This window comes from Nerophis lumbriciformis, linkage group LG39, assembly GCF_033978685.3.
Source record: "Nerophis lumbriciformis linkage group LG39, RoL_Nlum_v2.1, whole genome shotgun sequence".
Classification (NCBI taxonomy): domain Eukaryota; kingdom Metazoa; phylum Chordata; class Actinopteri; order Syngnathiformes; family Syngnathidae; genus Nerophis; species Nerophis lumbriciformis.
Genome location: NC_084586.2, coordinates 8,335,586 through 8,347,754, shown reverse-complemented (window position 1 = coordinate 8,347,754; position 12,169 = coordinate 8,335,586). Strand labels below are relative to the sequence as shown.

At 40.6% G+C, this 12,169-nt stretch overlaps 1 protein-coding gene across 4 annotated transcripts in view; it reads left to right on the top strand.

The window, feature by feature from the left end:
* Positions 1-12,169, top strand: part of nt5c2l1 (5'-nucleotidase, cytosolic II, like 1) — a 37,083-nt gene that overhangs the window by 23,014 nt on the left and 1,900 nt on the right. For 2 of the 4 annotated variants that reach the window (XM_061931647.1, XM_061931648.1), the window contains exons 14-17: positions 6,381-6,432; positions 8,345-8,405; positions 11,436-11,612; positions 11,684-11,760. In XM_061931647.1, the coding sequence (XP_061787631.1) occupies positions 6,381-6,432; positions 8,345-8,405; positions 11,436-11,612; positions 11,684-11,746 (353 nt within the window). In that variant the 3' untranslated portion in view covers positions 11,747-11,760. Of the gene's footprint in view, positions 1-4,143; positions 4,365-6,380; positions 6,433-8,344; positions 8,406-11,435; positions 11,613-11,683; positions 11,761-12,169 lie in introns of those variants that run through there. The other 2 variants (XR_012049427.1, XM_072912729.1) reach the window with 2 other exon arrangements.

Below are 12,169 nucleotides of genomic sequence, written 5' to 3'. Positions count from 1 at the left end.
AAGCAGATTGAGTCTCTGAGGTCCACAAAAAGGGAAGCTTAATGAAGTAAGTCTTGTTAATGGTTCCGCTACTCGACTAAAATTACGAATAAAACGACGATAAAAATTAGCGAAACCTAGAAACCTTTGAAGGAGCTTCCTAGAAGTGGGTGTGGGCCAATCAACCACTGCCTGTATTTTCGCCGGATCTGCTCGGAGTTGACCCCTCTCAACAATAAAACCCAAAAAAGGAACCGACTCAGAATGAAAAACACATTTCTCAGCTTTGACATACAGACGATTTTCAAGAAGGCGTTGGAGCACTAAGCGAACATGCTGGACGTGTAGTTCAGGGGTAGGTGAGAAAATTAGTATATCGTCTAAATAAACTACCACGAAACGGTCGAGCATGTCGCGCAGGACGTCATTTATGAGGCCCTGAAAAACGGCAGGAGCATTGGTGAGGCCGAAAGGCATGACCAGGTATTCAAAATGTCCTAGGGATGTGTTGAAAGCAGTTTTCCATTCATCTCCTTGCTTAATTCTAACTAAATGGTAAGCATTGCGGAGGTCCAATTTGGTGAAATGTCTAGCAGTGTGTAGTGGGTTGAAAGCTGAGTCGAGAAGCGGAAGCGGATATTTATTCTTAACAGTAATATTACTGAGGGCACGGTAATCGATGCAGGGGCGAAGTGTCTTGTCCTTCTTCTCCACAAAAAAGAACCCGGCAGCTAGTGGAGAGTTGGATGGGCGGATAAGACCAGATGCAAGTGAAGTAGTGATATAGTCCTCTAGAGCATGTCTTTCGTGTCGAGAAATGTTGTATAGTCGCGAAGAAGGGAGTGTAGCACCAGGTAGGAGATCAATACCACAATCGTAGGGACGGTGTGGAGGTAACGACAACGCTCGATCTTTGCTAAAAACTTCTTTAAGGTCATGATAAGCAGTGGGCACAACCGACAAATCAATGACTTCCTGTGTGACGACGCGCGAGGACCTTGTGCGAGGGCATGCAGACCGCAGACAATGTAAATGACAAAAAATTCCCCAATTAATTATTGTAGCTTTGGCCCAGTCAATATGGGGATTGTGTTTAGCTAGCCAGGTAAGCCCAAGCACAACCGGAGCAGAACGAGAGGGTATGACTAGAAAAATGATTGATTCAAAATGGTTCCCAGATAATTGAAGAGATAACGGAAGGGTCTGATGTATAACGCTCGCCAGGTGGCCTCCGTCGAGGGATCGGACAACTCTAGGTTTATGTAACTTAGTAACGGGTATAGAATAACGCTTAATTACAGACTCATCGATGAAATTATCGTCGGAACCAGAATCAACAAGTGCCCTAATGTCCAATTTCTGGGATAGGCTAGCGTACACGATAGTTGAAGTCTGGACAGTGTCTGACCTGTAGCGGACAGTAGAGGGGCATGGTCGATCGCTGGAGGATGTGAAGCTGGAACAGGGCGAGGAGGCGACGCCTGAGTGCGTAGAGGTGGCGGCGCTTGAGTGCGTAGAGGTGGCGGCGCTTGAGTGCGTAGAGGTGGCGGCGCTTGAGTGCGTAGAGGTGGCGGCGCTTGAGTGCGGCGGCGAACAGGACGATGAGGACAGTGGGAGAGGCGATGCTCCACTTCTCCACAATATAAACACAGCTGGAGGCGGAGGCGACGATCCCTCTCAGCTGGAGATAGACGATTACCTCCGAGCAGCATGGGTTCCTCTTCCTGTGGTATCGGCAGGGCATCGACACTGGGTATCGGTGCAAATGTTTGACGCGCTCCATGGCCACTCCCACTGCGCGACGAAGTGCAGAGTCCCTGACGTCGAAAACTCTCTCTCTCCCAGTCAACGAGGCGATTTTCAACCCTCCCCGCCAGAGCGACAAGCTCGTCGAGGTTGTCGGGAGTCTTGAGCGGGATCATGTGTTTCCGGACTCGCTCAGCCAGACCGAGGGAGAAGACGTCCACCAATGCGGAAGTGGGCCATCCGCTCTCAGCAGCGAGCCTTCGGAATTCGATGGCGAAGTCCGTGACGCTGCGCTGACCTTGCTGTAGACGAAGTAATGACCGTGCTGCCTCACGTCCTGGTCTTTCGCGCTGGAAAATGTTCTTCATGGCTTTGGCAAAAGCGGCATACCAGGACACACACGGGAGATTGACGCCCCCATTCCGCGGTGGCCCAGGCGGAAGCCCGGCCACTCATATGGGACATGACAAAAGCCACACGAGCTCTTTCAGTGTAAAAAGAGGTTGGCAATAGTTAAAAAAAAATCTCACACTGGGTGAGGAAAGACCGCACGTCACCTGACTCGCCGGAGAAACGCTCGGGCTTGGAGAGTGGTGGACACGTAGCAGGAGGGGTGTCGTCAGGCAACGGAATATCTGCGGGTCGAGGATGGCTCAGCGGGACTGCTGCGTCGGCGGTGGGGGAAGTCATCGACTGCAGAGCGGTGAGAACGCTTCCCAGCTTTGTCTCCAAGATATTTATGCGAGCATCTTGGCGTTCCGCCATGGCTTTGACGCCAGTCCTAAGCACGCCAAATTGTTCTTCCTGTTGGTCTAGAGTTCTTCTGACCGGGTCGATCTCTGCGAGGTCCATGATGTGGCTGGTTATTATGTTATGAACTGGTCAAGGGGGTGACCCCGGGATGCAGAGACGAGAGGCAAGTTTGAATAACAAAAAGGGAAAACATTTAATGAGTCCAAAAAGTGTAACAAAAAGCGATGGGGGCAGAAGTGCACACCATGAATACTTAAATGAAAACAGGTTCCTCAGTGGTCGGCAGGGGGAGAAGCCAGGGCACACTAAGACACAGGATAAAGTCCTTGTTGCCTCAAGGAGGCTAGGAAACAAACACAACACGTTAGGAATTACAGGATTAAGGAAAAACAACATACCGGGACTGACGAGGCGAAGTAGGCACATGCACGTGGAAGGTGCAGGAAAAATAACCAGCAAGGCCCAGCTGTGGGTGACGAGCTTAAATACTCTGAAGAAATGGTTTGCAGGTGTGCCTAGTGTCCGCCCCTCGCTGGAGAATAATGAGCTGAGGAAACATCACAATAAAAGAGAAAGCAGGGAAATAAAAACACAACAGTTTGTATCCATATTATAGATGTATGTGTGTATGTATGCAAATATGCACATGGACACACATATACATACATAAATGTAGTACATATATATGTATAGTAAATATATATATATATATATATATATATATATATATATATATATATATATAGATATATATAGATATATATATATATATATATATATATATATATATATTACAAATGCAGTACATACATATATATACAGTATATACTGTATATATATATATGTGTGTATGTTATAGATGTTTGTATGCATATTATAGATGTATGTATGTATGTATGCATGTTGTAGCTATGTGTCTGCATATTACAGATGTATGTATGTATGCATGTTATAGTTGTTTGTATGCATATTATAGATGTATGTATGTATGTAGGTATGTATCTATGTATGTATGTATCTATGTATGTATGTATGTATGTATGTACAGTATGTATGTATGTATGTATGTATGCATGTTATAGATGTTTGTATTTATATTATAGATATTTTTATGCATATTATAGATGTTTGTATGTATGTATGCATGCTATAGATGTTTGTATGCATATTATAGATATTTGTATGCATCTTATAGATGTTTGTATGCATATTATAGACATACTTGCCAACCCTCCCGGATTTTCCGGGAGACTCCCGAAATTCAGCGCCTCTCCCGAAAACCTCCCGGGACAAATTTTCTCCCGAAAATCTCCCGAAATTCAGGCTGAGCTGGAGGCTACGCCCCCTCCAGGTCCATGCGGACCTGAGTGAGGACAGCCTTTTTTCACGTCCGCTTTCCCACAATACAAACAGCGTGCCTGCCCAATCACGTTATAACTGTAGAATGATCGAGGGCGAGTTCTTGGTTTCTTATGTGGGTTTATTGTTAGGCAGTTTCATTAACGTCCTCACAGCGTGGTAACAACACACAACAACAGCAGTCACGTTTTCGTCTACCGTAAAGCAGTTTGTCTGCCGTAAACAGCAATGTTGTGACACTCTTAAACAGGACAATACTGCCATGTACTGTACATGCATATGTGACAATAACATCTCGGCTTTTAGAGAGTGCAGTGCACAACTGCGCACACAACAAGGAGACGAAGCAGAAGAACGAGGAAGATACAGCCGTGGCGACGACGACGACGAGTAAGATGAAGAAATACGCTTGTAAGTTCCAAGCCGCAGCTGCGATTGGACCTGGATAGCCTCCAGGAAGAAGTAGTGGACTACTAAGTGCTTGGCAGTGAAGGAAGCAAAGATTGACCGGTTTTGGGCCATGCTAGGGAGAGATGGAAGATTCCAGACTCTAGTGCATTTGATGAAAGCACTTTTGTGCGTGCCACACAGCAATGCATCATCAGAGAGGGTGTTCAGCATGGTTAGAAAAATAGTGACAGAGAATAGAACAAGGATGGACAATTTAACCCTTAACTCAACATTGAGTAGATGAGTGTTATGTGTGTGTATATGTGTAAATAAATGAACACTGAAATTCAAGTATTTCTTTTATATATATATATATATATATATATATATATATATATATATATATATATATATATATATATATATATGAAATACTTGACTTGGTGAATTCTAGCTGTAAATATACTCCTCCCCTCTTAACCACGCCCCCAACCACACCCCCGCCCCCAACCACGCCCCCCACACCCCACCTCCCGAAATCGGAGGTCTCAAGGTTGGCAAGCATGATTATAGATGTATGTATGTATTTATGTATACATGTTATCATACAGCCATCAGACTGTATAATACATATGTTCTTTGACTGCACTTAAATGTAGAATATATGTAGAATATATTTATATTATTCATATATTATATAATATATATACGTTTGTATAATATATTATATATATTATATTATTTATTATTATTATTGTCTATTGTGAGCGAACTGTGGTGCTTAATTTCCCCCAGGGATCAATAAAGTACTTTCTATTCTATTCTATCTATGTTATAGATGTTTGTATGCATATTATAGATATTTGTATGCATATTATAGATGTATGTCTGTATTTATGTATGTATGTATGTATGTATGCATTTTAAAGATGTTTTGATGCATATTATAGATATTTGTTTGCATATTATAGATCAGTGGTTCTTAACCTGGGTTCGATCAAACCCTAGGGGTTCGGTGAGTCGGGCTCAGGGGTTCAGCGGAGGTCAAGACACACCCGACTCATCGTGTAAATAAAAACTTCTCCCTATCGGCGTATTACGGATGCGGCAACAGCAGAAGTCAGACTGATTTGCAGGTGTGTAATTTGTTGTGAGTTTATGCACTGTGTTGGTTTTGTTCTTTGAACAAGGGGATGTTCATGCACGGTTCATTTTGTGCACCAGTAAAAAATCATGGTAACACTTTTGTATGGGGAACATATTCACCATTAATTAGTTGCTTATTAACATGCAAATTAGTAACATATTGGCTCTTAACTAGTCATTATTAAGTACTTATTAATGCCTTATTTGGCATGGCCTTATTATAACCCTAACCCTCTAACCCTGGTCCTAACCCTCTATCCCTAACCCTAACCAAATAACTCTAAATTAAGTCTTTGTTACTTAGAATATGTTCCCCATACTAAAGTGTTATCAAAAACATATAACTTTGTCTTGAATTTGAAAAAATACAACATTTTATTTTTCACTAAAGAAGGGTTCGGTGAATGCGCATATGAAACTGGTGGGGTTCGGTACCTCCAACAAGGTTAAGAACCACTGTTATAGATGTATGTATGTATGTATGCCTTTATGTAGGCATGTTATAGATGTATGCATAATATAGATGTTTGTATGCATAGTATAGATATATGTATGCATAATATAGATGTGCAGTATGTATTTATGCATGTTATAGATGTTTGGTTGCATATTATAGATGTATGTATGCATGTTAGAGATGTTTCTATGCATCTTATAGATGTTTTTATGTAATTTTAACTTTTCATCACAGCTATGACGGGACTGTGTGTGAGTGTGTGTGTGTGTGTGTGTGTGTGTGTGTGTGTGTGTGTGTGTGTGTGTGTGTGTGTGTGTGTGTGTGTGTGTGTGTGTGCGCGCGCGTGTGTGAATGCGTGTGTGCGTGCGTGCGTGCATGCGCGTGTGTGTGTGTGTGTGTGTGTGTGAATGCGTTTGTGCGTGCGTGCATGCATGCGTGTGTGTGCGTGAGCGTGTGTGTGTGTGTGTGTGTGAGTGTGTGTGTGTGTGTGTGTGTGTGTGTGTGTTATAGATGTTTTCAAATATTTCACATTTCATTCCATTTTTTCCAGATTTCTTTGAAGAGCTGAAGGGTCTCGACGTCTTCCTAGCTGACCTGTACAAGTGAGTCCTCATTCTAGCATAGACATCATGACAAACATCTCTGTGCAATGATAACTTTTTTTCACTGTTTATGAATCGTTGGGATACACTCCGCCCCTGAAGGAATTGCGTGTGAATGCTCCAATGCTGAAGTTGAACTGAAATGCTGACAGAGTGTAGTAGGAATGTAAGAATAGTTTGAACGCTGGAATGGTTTGAATGTTGAAGAGCTGACGCTGAACTGAAAAGCTAATGGAATGTAGGGTGAATGTAGAAATTGTTTGGATGTTGAAATTGTTTAAACGCTGAAATATTTTGAATGTTGGACTGGTTTGACTGTTGAAGAATTTAAATTTCCAGGAAAACCGGAATTTGGTTTGGTGCTTGGGAAAGTCTTAGTTTGAACGTCCAGGATGAGTGGAATGTGTTGATGTTGGAATGGTTTTAATAGGTTGAAAAATATGGGAATTGTGCAACATGGAAAAATGTCCCATTCATTTCAATAGGAACTTCCTGGAAATTTGGGAATGTTGGGAAAAGTGGGATTTTTAAAAAATGATTAGGAGCATGAATGTCCTGAGTGTGTTGGAATCGTTAAAATCGGTCAAGAAATGTTGAAGTAGTAACAGTTTTTAATTGATAAATTGTATTGAGGAATTCCTAGAATTCTGGGAAAACTGGGAATGTTTCTAGTTCCTAAACTAACTTGGTTTTTTTGGTCCTGACTAAGAAAATTGTTTTGACAGTGGAACGGTTGAAATGGGATGAAAAAAAGGAAAAGGAGTAATCAAAAGAAAAAGGTTGGAAAAAAACAAACAGGAATTCCTGGAAATATGATGAACGTGGAAAAATGGTTGTTTGAATGTCTAGGATGATTTGAATGGTTTGAATCGGTTGACAAATGTGGGAATTGTGGAAGTTTGAAAAATTGACAAATCATTTAGAATGGGGAAAATGAAAAAAAACTAGGAATAATGGAAACCCGGGATTTTTTTAGAATTGTTGAAGTAGAGCACACAATTATCAAACAGGCTAAATATTTTGAAGTTGGAACATTTTGAATCAGATGAAAAAATGTGAGAATGGTGAAACTTTGAAGAATGTCTCATTGATTTTAATTTTGGAATATCCAAAAAAATTGGGAATTTCGGAAAAAGCGAGTTTTTTTTCGAAAATGGTAAAAAACTAGAATGGTCTAAATGGTTGGTGTTGAATTTTTTCAAGTAGTAACATGTTGAATTGAGAAATGGTATTACGGAATTTATGGAATTTCAAGAAAACCGTGAATTTTTCCAGTTCAAAAAACAAGTTCGTTGTTTGTCCTGATTAAGGGGAATGTTTTGACAGTGGAACGGTTGAAGTGGGTTGAAAAAGGTAGGAGGAGGAGTCGCCAGAAAAATGGGTGAAAATAGGGCTTTGGAAAACCAGGAATTCTGGAAAATCCTGGAATTTTTTTTTAACTTAGAAAAAGAGTAGTTTAAATTTCCACGATGGTGGAATATGTTGAAGATGGAATGGTATAAATAGGTTAAATATGTGGAAATGGTGAAAGTTTGAAAAATTGGCAATTCATTTAAATGAGAAAAATGTCCCGGAAAAAATTTGGAAATTTTTGGAATTTGTCAAGGGAAAGCCCGCGATTCCCGAATAGGCTGAACAGTTTGAAGTTGGAAAAGTTTGAATCGGATAAAAAATGTGGAAGGTAGAGCGCGCCAAGATCTGGAGAAGAAGAAGAAGAATTGGAGCATTCACACAATAAATAGATGAATTTGGGTGTAGAAAACCATATGTGTGAATGCTTTGGATAATATATGATATGATATGATAATATATGGCCAGGTCACAAGGGGGCAGTACACACGGTGTTATAAGAGTAATGCTTTATGTTGTATGTAATTATAATAATAATGCTACAGTACATTGTTGCTTGCAGGCACCTGGACAGCAGCGGCAGGACTGCTCATGACATTCCCACCATTCAGTCCAAACTGAAGGTAAAAATTCATACTTCAACTTGTCATTCCTTGGCCCTGCGATGAGGTGGCGACTTGTCCAGGGTGTATGCCGCCTTCCGCCTGATTGTAGCTGAGATAGGCTCCAGCGCCCCCCGCGACCCCGAAGGGAATAAGCGGTAGAAAATGGATGAATGGAACTTGTCATTCCTACAGCGTTTTGGGCCAGTAGTGAATGTTTCTAAATTGGGCTTCATAAATACATGAACCATGACCTTTTATCTGAAATATGCATTTAATTCAGGTGATAAATACCCAAACAGTACTTACTATCCCAACTATCCAAAGACGTATGAAGAATATTTCGTTTTTTTATTCCCACAAAACAAAATAAAACAAAATATAGTTGTATTTCTATTCTGACTAAGACCCTGAAAGTACTGTTTTTTTAGATTAAAATGAAAAAACTCACAAAATATGGAGCTTCACAAACACTGTCCACTGCAAAATATGTCATTGTGTGACTTTTCCCCCTTTTTATTTGAAAAAGCAAACATAGTTTTCATATTGGAAAGGTAGATGTTGATACTTCCAGTGCAAAGCAGGTATCAAAGAAAAATTACTCGTCAGATATGACCCTCACAAGTATGAAGACATCCGCTGTCGATGCTGTCCAATGGAAAACATTTCTAAAGCTGGGGAAGACCGTAGAGATGGAAGGCGTTCTAGACCTATTGTTTAAGGTCTTGGAGAGACTTATCTATGATGGAGTCCAACCTAATATTGTGTTTACTATTAGTATAACTATTATTATTATTATTATTATTTGGTTTTATTATCATAGACCTGCTGTTTAGTCCGAAACAAGCTGGTGTTATCAATTGCAGATCGTTCCCGTCCTTACTCAAGACTTGGAGGCTAGTTTCTCTGCTAAAAAGAATGTGATTGTTGGTCTCACAGCAGCATGGAGGCATCACCTGCGAGCTTGTGGGTCTAGACCCAAGCTCTCTATGATCATGGCACTTGTTCGCAATGGCAGTATTGCCCTCTTGTAATGGTCCGCAGAGCTGGTTGCAACGTTTGAGGACTGGTGTCCCACAGGGATCAGTCCTTTTACAACATCTACACACATGACCTGCAGCCAAGATTTCCAGCAAATTTGCATATGCAGATGACCTCTCGATAATGCAGTTTGTAAGAGACTAGCAGACGCTAGCAAGGTCCGATGTGGCAACACTATCCTTGTATCTCCAGAAATGGAAGTGGAAAATCAGTACAACCAAGACCATTTTAACAACATGGAGGCCTGATGTGAACTTAACATCTCTGGGAAGGAAGGACTCTGCCTTTTCAAGCCATACCTAATTATCCCGACATTGAACTGGATATATGACTCATGTTCCGCCGACACCTGGAGTCACAAATTTGACTAAACGTGTTGGGCTCTTGAGACGGCGAGCAGGGTCTGGATTGGGTGCTGGTGCCACAATATTGTATAAAGTCACCTGCTGCCAAATACGGCGCCTGTGCTCGGTGTCTCAGTATTCACGTTCGCCTCATTGACAGACCTATTAATGCTGCTTTGTGCTTTGGATGACTGCATCCCGCTCATGTTAGTTTTGGCAGGTATCCAACCATCAAAAGAGTTACACTGTCCTTGGCTTGCCGCCCACAAGACCCTGGATATTTGATCCATGACATGCTCTTGTCTCCACCTTCCTTGCAGCAGCGACAACTTACAAAACCCAAAACCAGTGAACATTTGTAAATAAAAACAGAATACAATGATTTGAAAATCCTTTTCTATTTATATTCAATTGAATGTACTGCAAAGACAAGATATTTAATGTTCGAACTGAGAAACATTTTTTTTTTTTGCAAATAATCATTAACTTTTTAATGGCAGCCTTGCAAAAAAGTTGGCACAGGGGCATTTTTACCACTTTGTTACATGGCCTCTCCTTTTAACAACACTCAGAAGATATTTGGAAACTGAGGAGACCCATTTTTGAAGCTTTTCAGGTAAAATTTCCCAGCTTAAGTTGTTCAACAGTCCGTTGTCGTATTTTATGCTTCATAATGTGCCACACATTTTCAATGGGAGACAGGTCTGGACTACAGGCAGGCCAGTCTAGTACCCACACTCTTTTACTGTGAAGCCACACTGTTGTAACACGTGCAGAATGTGGCTTGGCATTGTCTTGCTGAAATAAGCAGGGGCGTCCATGAAAAAGACGTTGCTTGGATGGCAACATATGTTGCTCCAAAACATGTATGTACCTTTCAGCATTAATGGTGCCTTCACAGATGTGTAAGTGAATATATATGTTAAAGAGCAATATGACAGTGAAGATATATGTTAAAGTTAAAAGTTAAAGTTAAAGTACCAATGATTGTCACACACACACTAGGTGTGGCGAGATTATTCTCTGCATTTGACCCATCACCCTTGATCACCCCCTGGGAGGTGAGGGGAGCAGTGGGCAGCAGCGGTGGCCGCGCCCGGGAATCATTTTGGTGATTTAACCCCCAATTCCAACCCTTGATGCTGAGTGCCAAGCAGGGAGGTAATGGGTCCCATTTTTATAGTCTTTGGTATGACTCGGCCGGGGTTTGAACTCACAACCTACCGATCTCAGGGCGGACACTCTAACCACTAGGCCACTGAGTAATATGACAATGATGATATATGTTAATGAGTAATATAACATTGATGATGTGTGTTAATGAACATTATGACAGTGATGATATAGGTTAATTAGTAATAAGACAATGATGATGTATGTTAATGAGTAATATGACATTGCTGATATATGTTAATGAGTAATATGACAGTGATGATATATGATAATGATTAATATGACAGTGATGATATGTGTTAATGAGTAATATGACTGTGATGATATAAGGTAATGAGTAATATGATGATGATATATGTTAATGAGAATTATGACAGTGATGAAATATGTTAATGAGTAATATGACAGTGATTATTTATGTTAATGAGTAATATGACAATGATATTTGATATTTTGACAGTTGTATGACAATGTAGTTGTTGTGGTTGTCCAGATGCTAACGCTAAGGATGGACATGTCCTACTGCCAGATGGGAAGTGTTCTTCGTAGCGGCTCCAGACAGACATTGTTTGCAAGTCAGCTGATGCGTTATGCTGACCTTTACTCTTCTAGCTGCCTCAACCTGCTGCATTACTCCTTGGATTTCTTCTTCATGGCTCCTCCAGTGCTGGTCTGTCAAATCATTGAACGTCTCTGCTGTTGTCCTTAGACTGTGTCCAATAATCTCTGTTTCTCCTTCAGATGCCTCATGAGGCCTCAGCGCTCAACTCTGTGGACTTTCCTCCCAAGAAGATCAGCAACTGAGAACAGGCGCACAGGTAGTAACTTTGACTTGACATAAAAGATGACTTTTCAACAAGTTTGTCCATTAAATATGACTTTTTAACAAGTTTGTTCATAAAAGTTGACTTTGTTGTCATAAAGGATGACTTTTTAACAAGTTGGTCCAAAAAATATGACTTTTAGACAAGTTTGTTCATAAAAGATGACTTTTAGACAAGTTTGTTCATTAAAGATTACTATTTTTCCAAAAAGTATACTTTTCAACAAGTTTGTCCATAAAATAGGACTTTTAGATAAGTTTGTCCATAAAAGATGACTTTTTTTTTCATAAATGACTTTTCAAAAAGTTTGTCCATAAAATATGACTTTGTTTTCATAAAGGATGACTTTTAGACAAGTTTGTCCATATTTTTTTTTTTTTATAGCTGACTTTTCAAAAAGTTT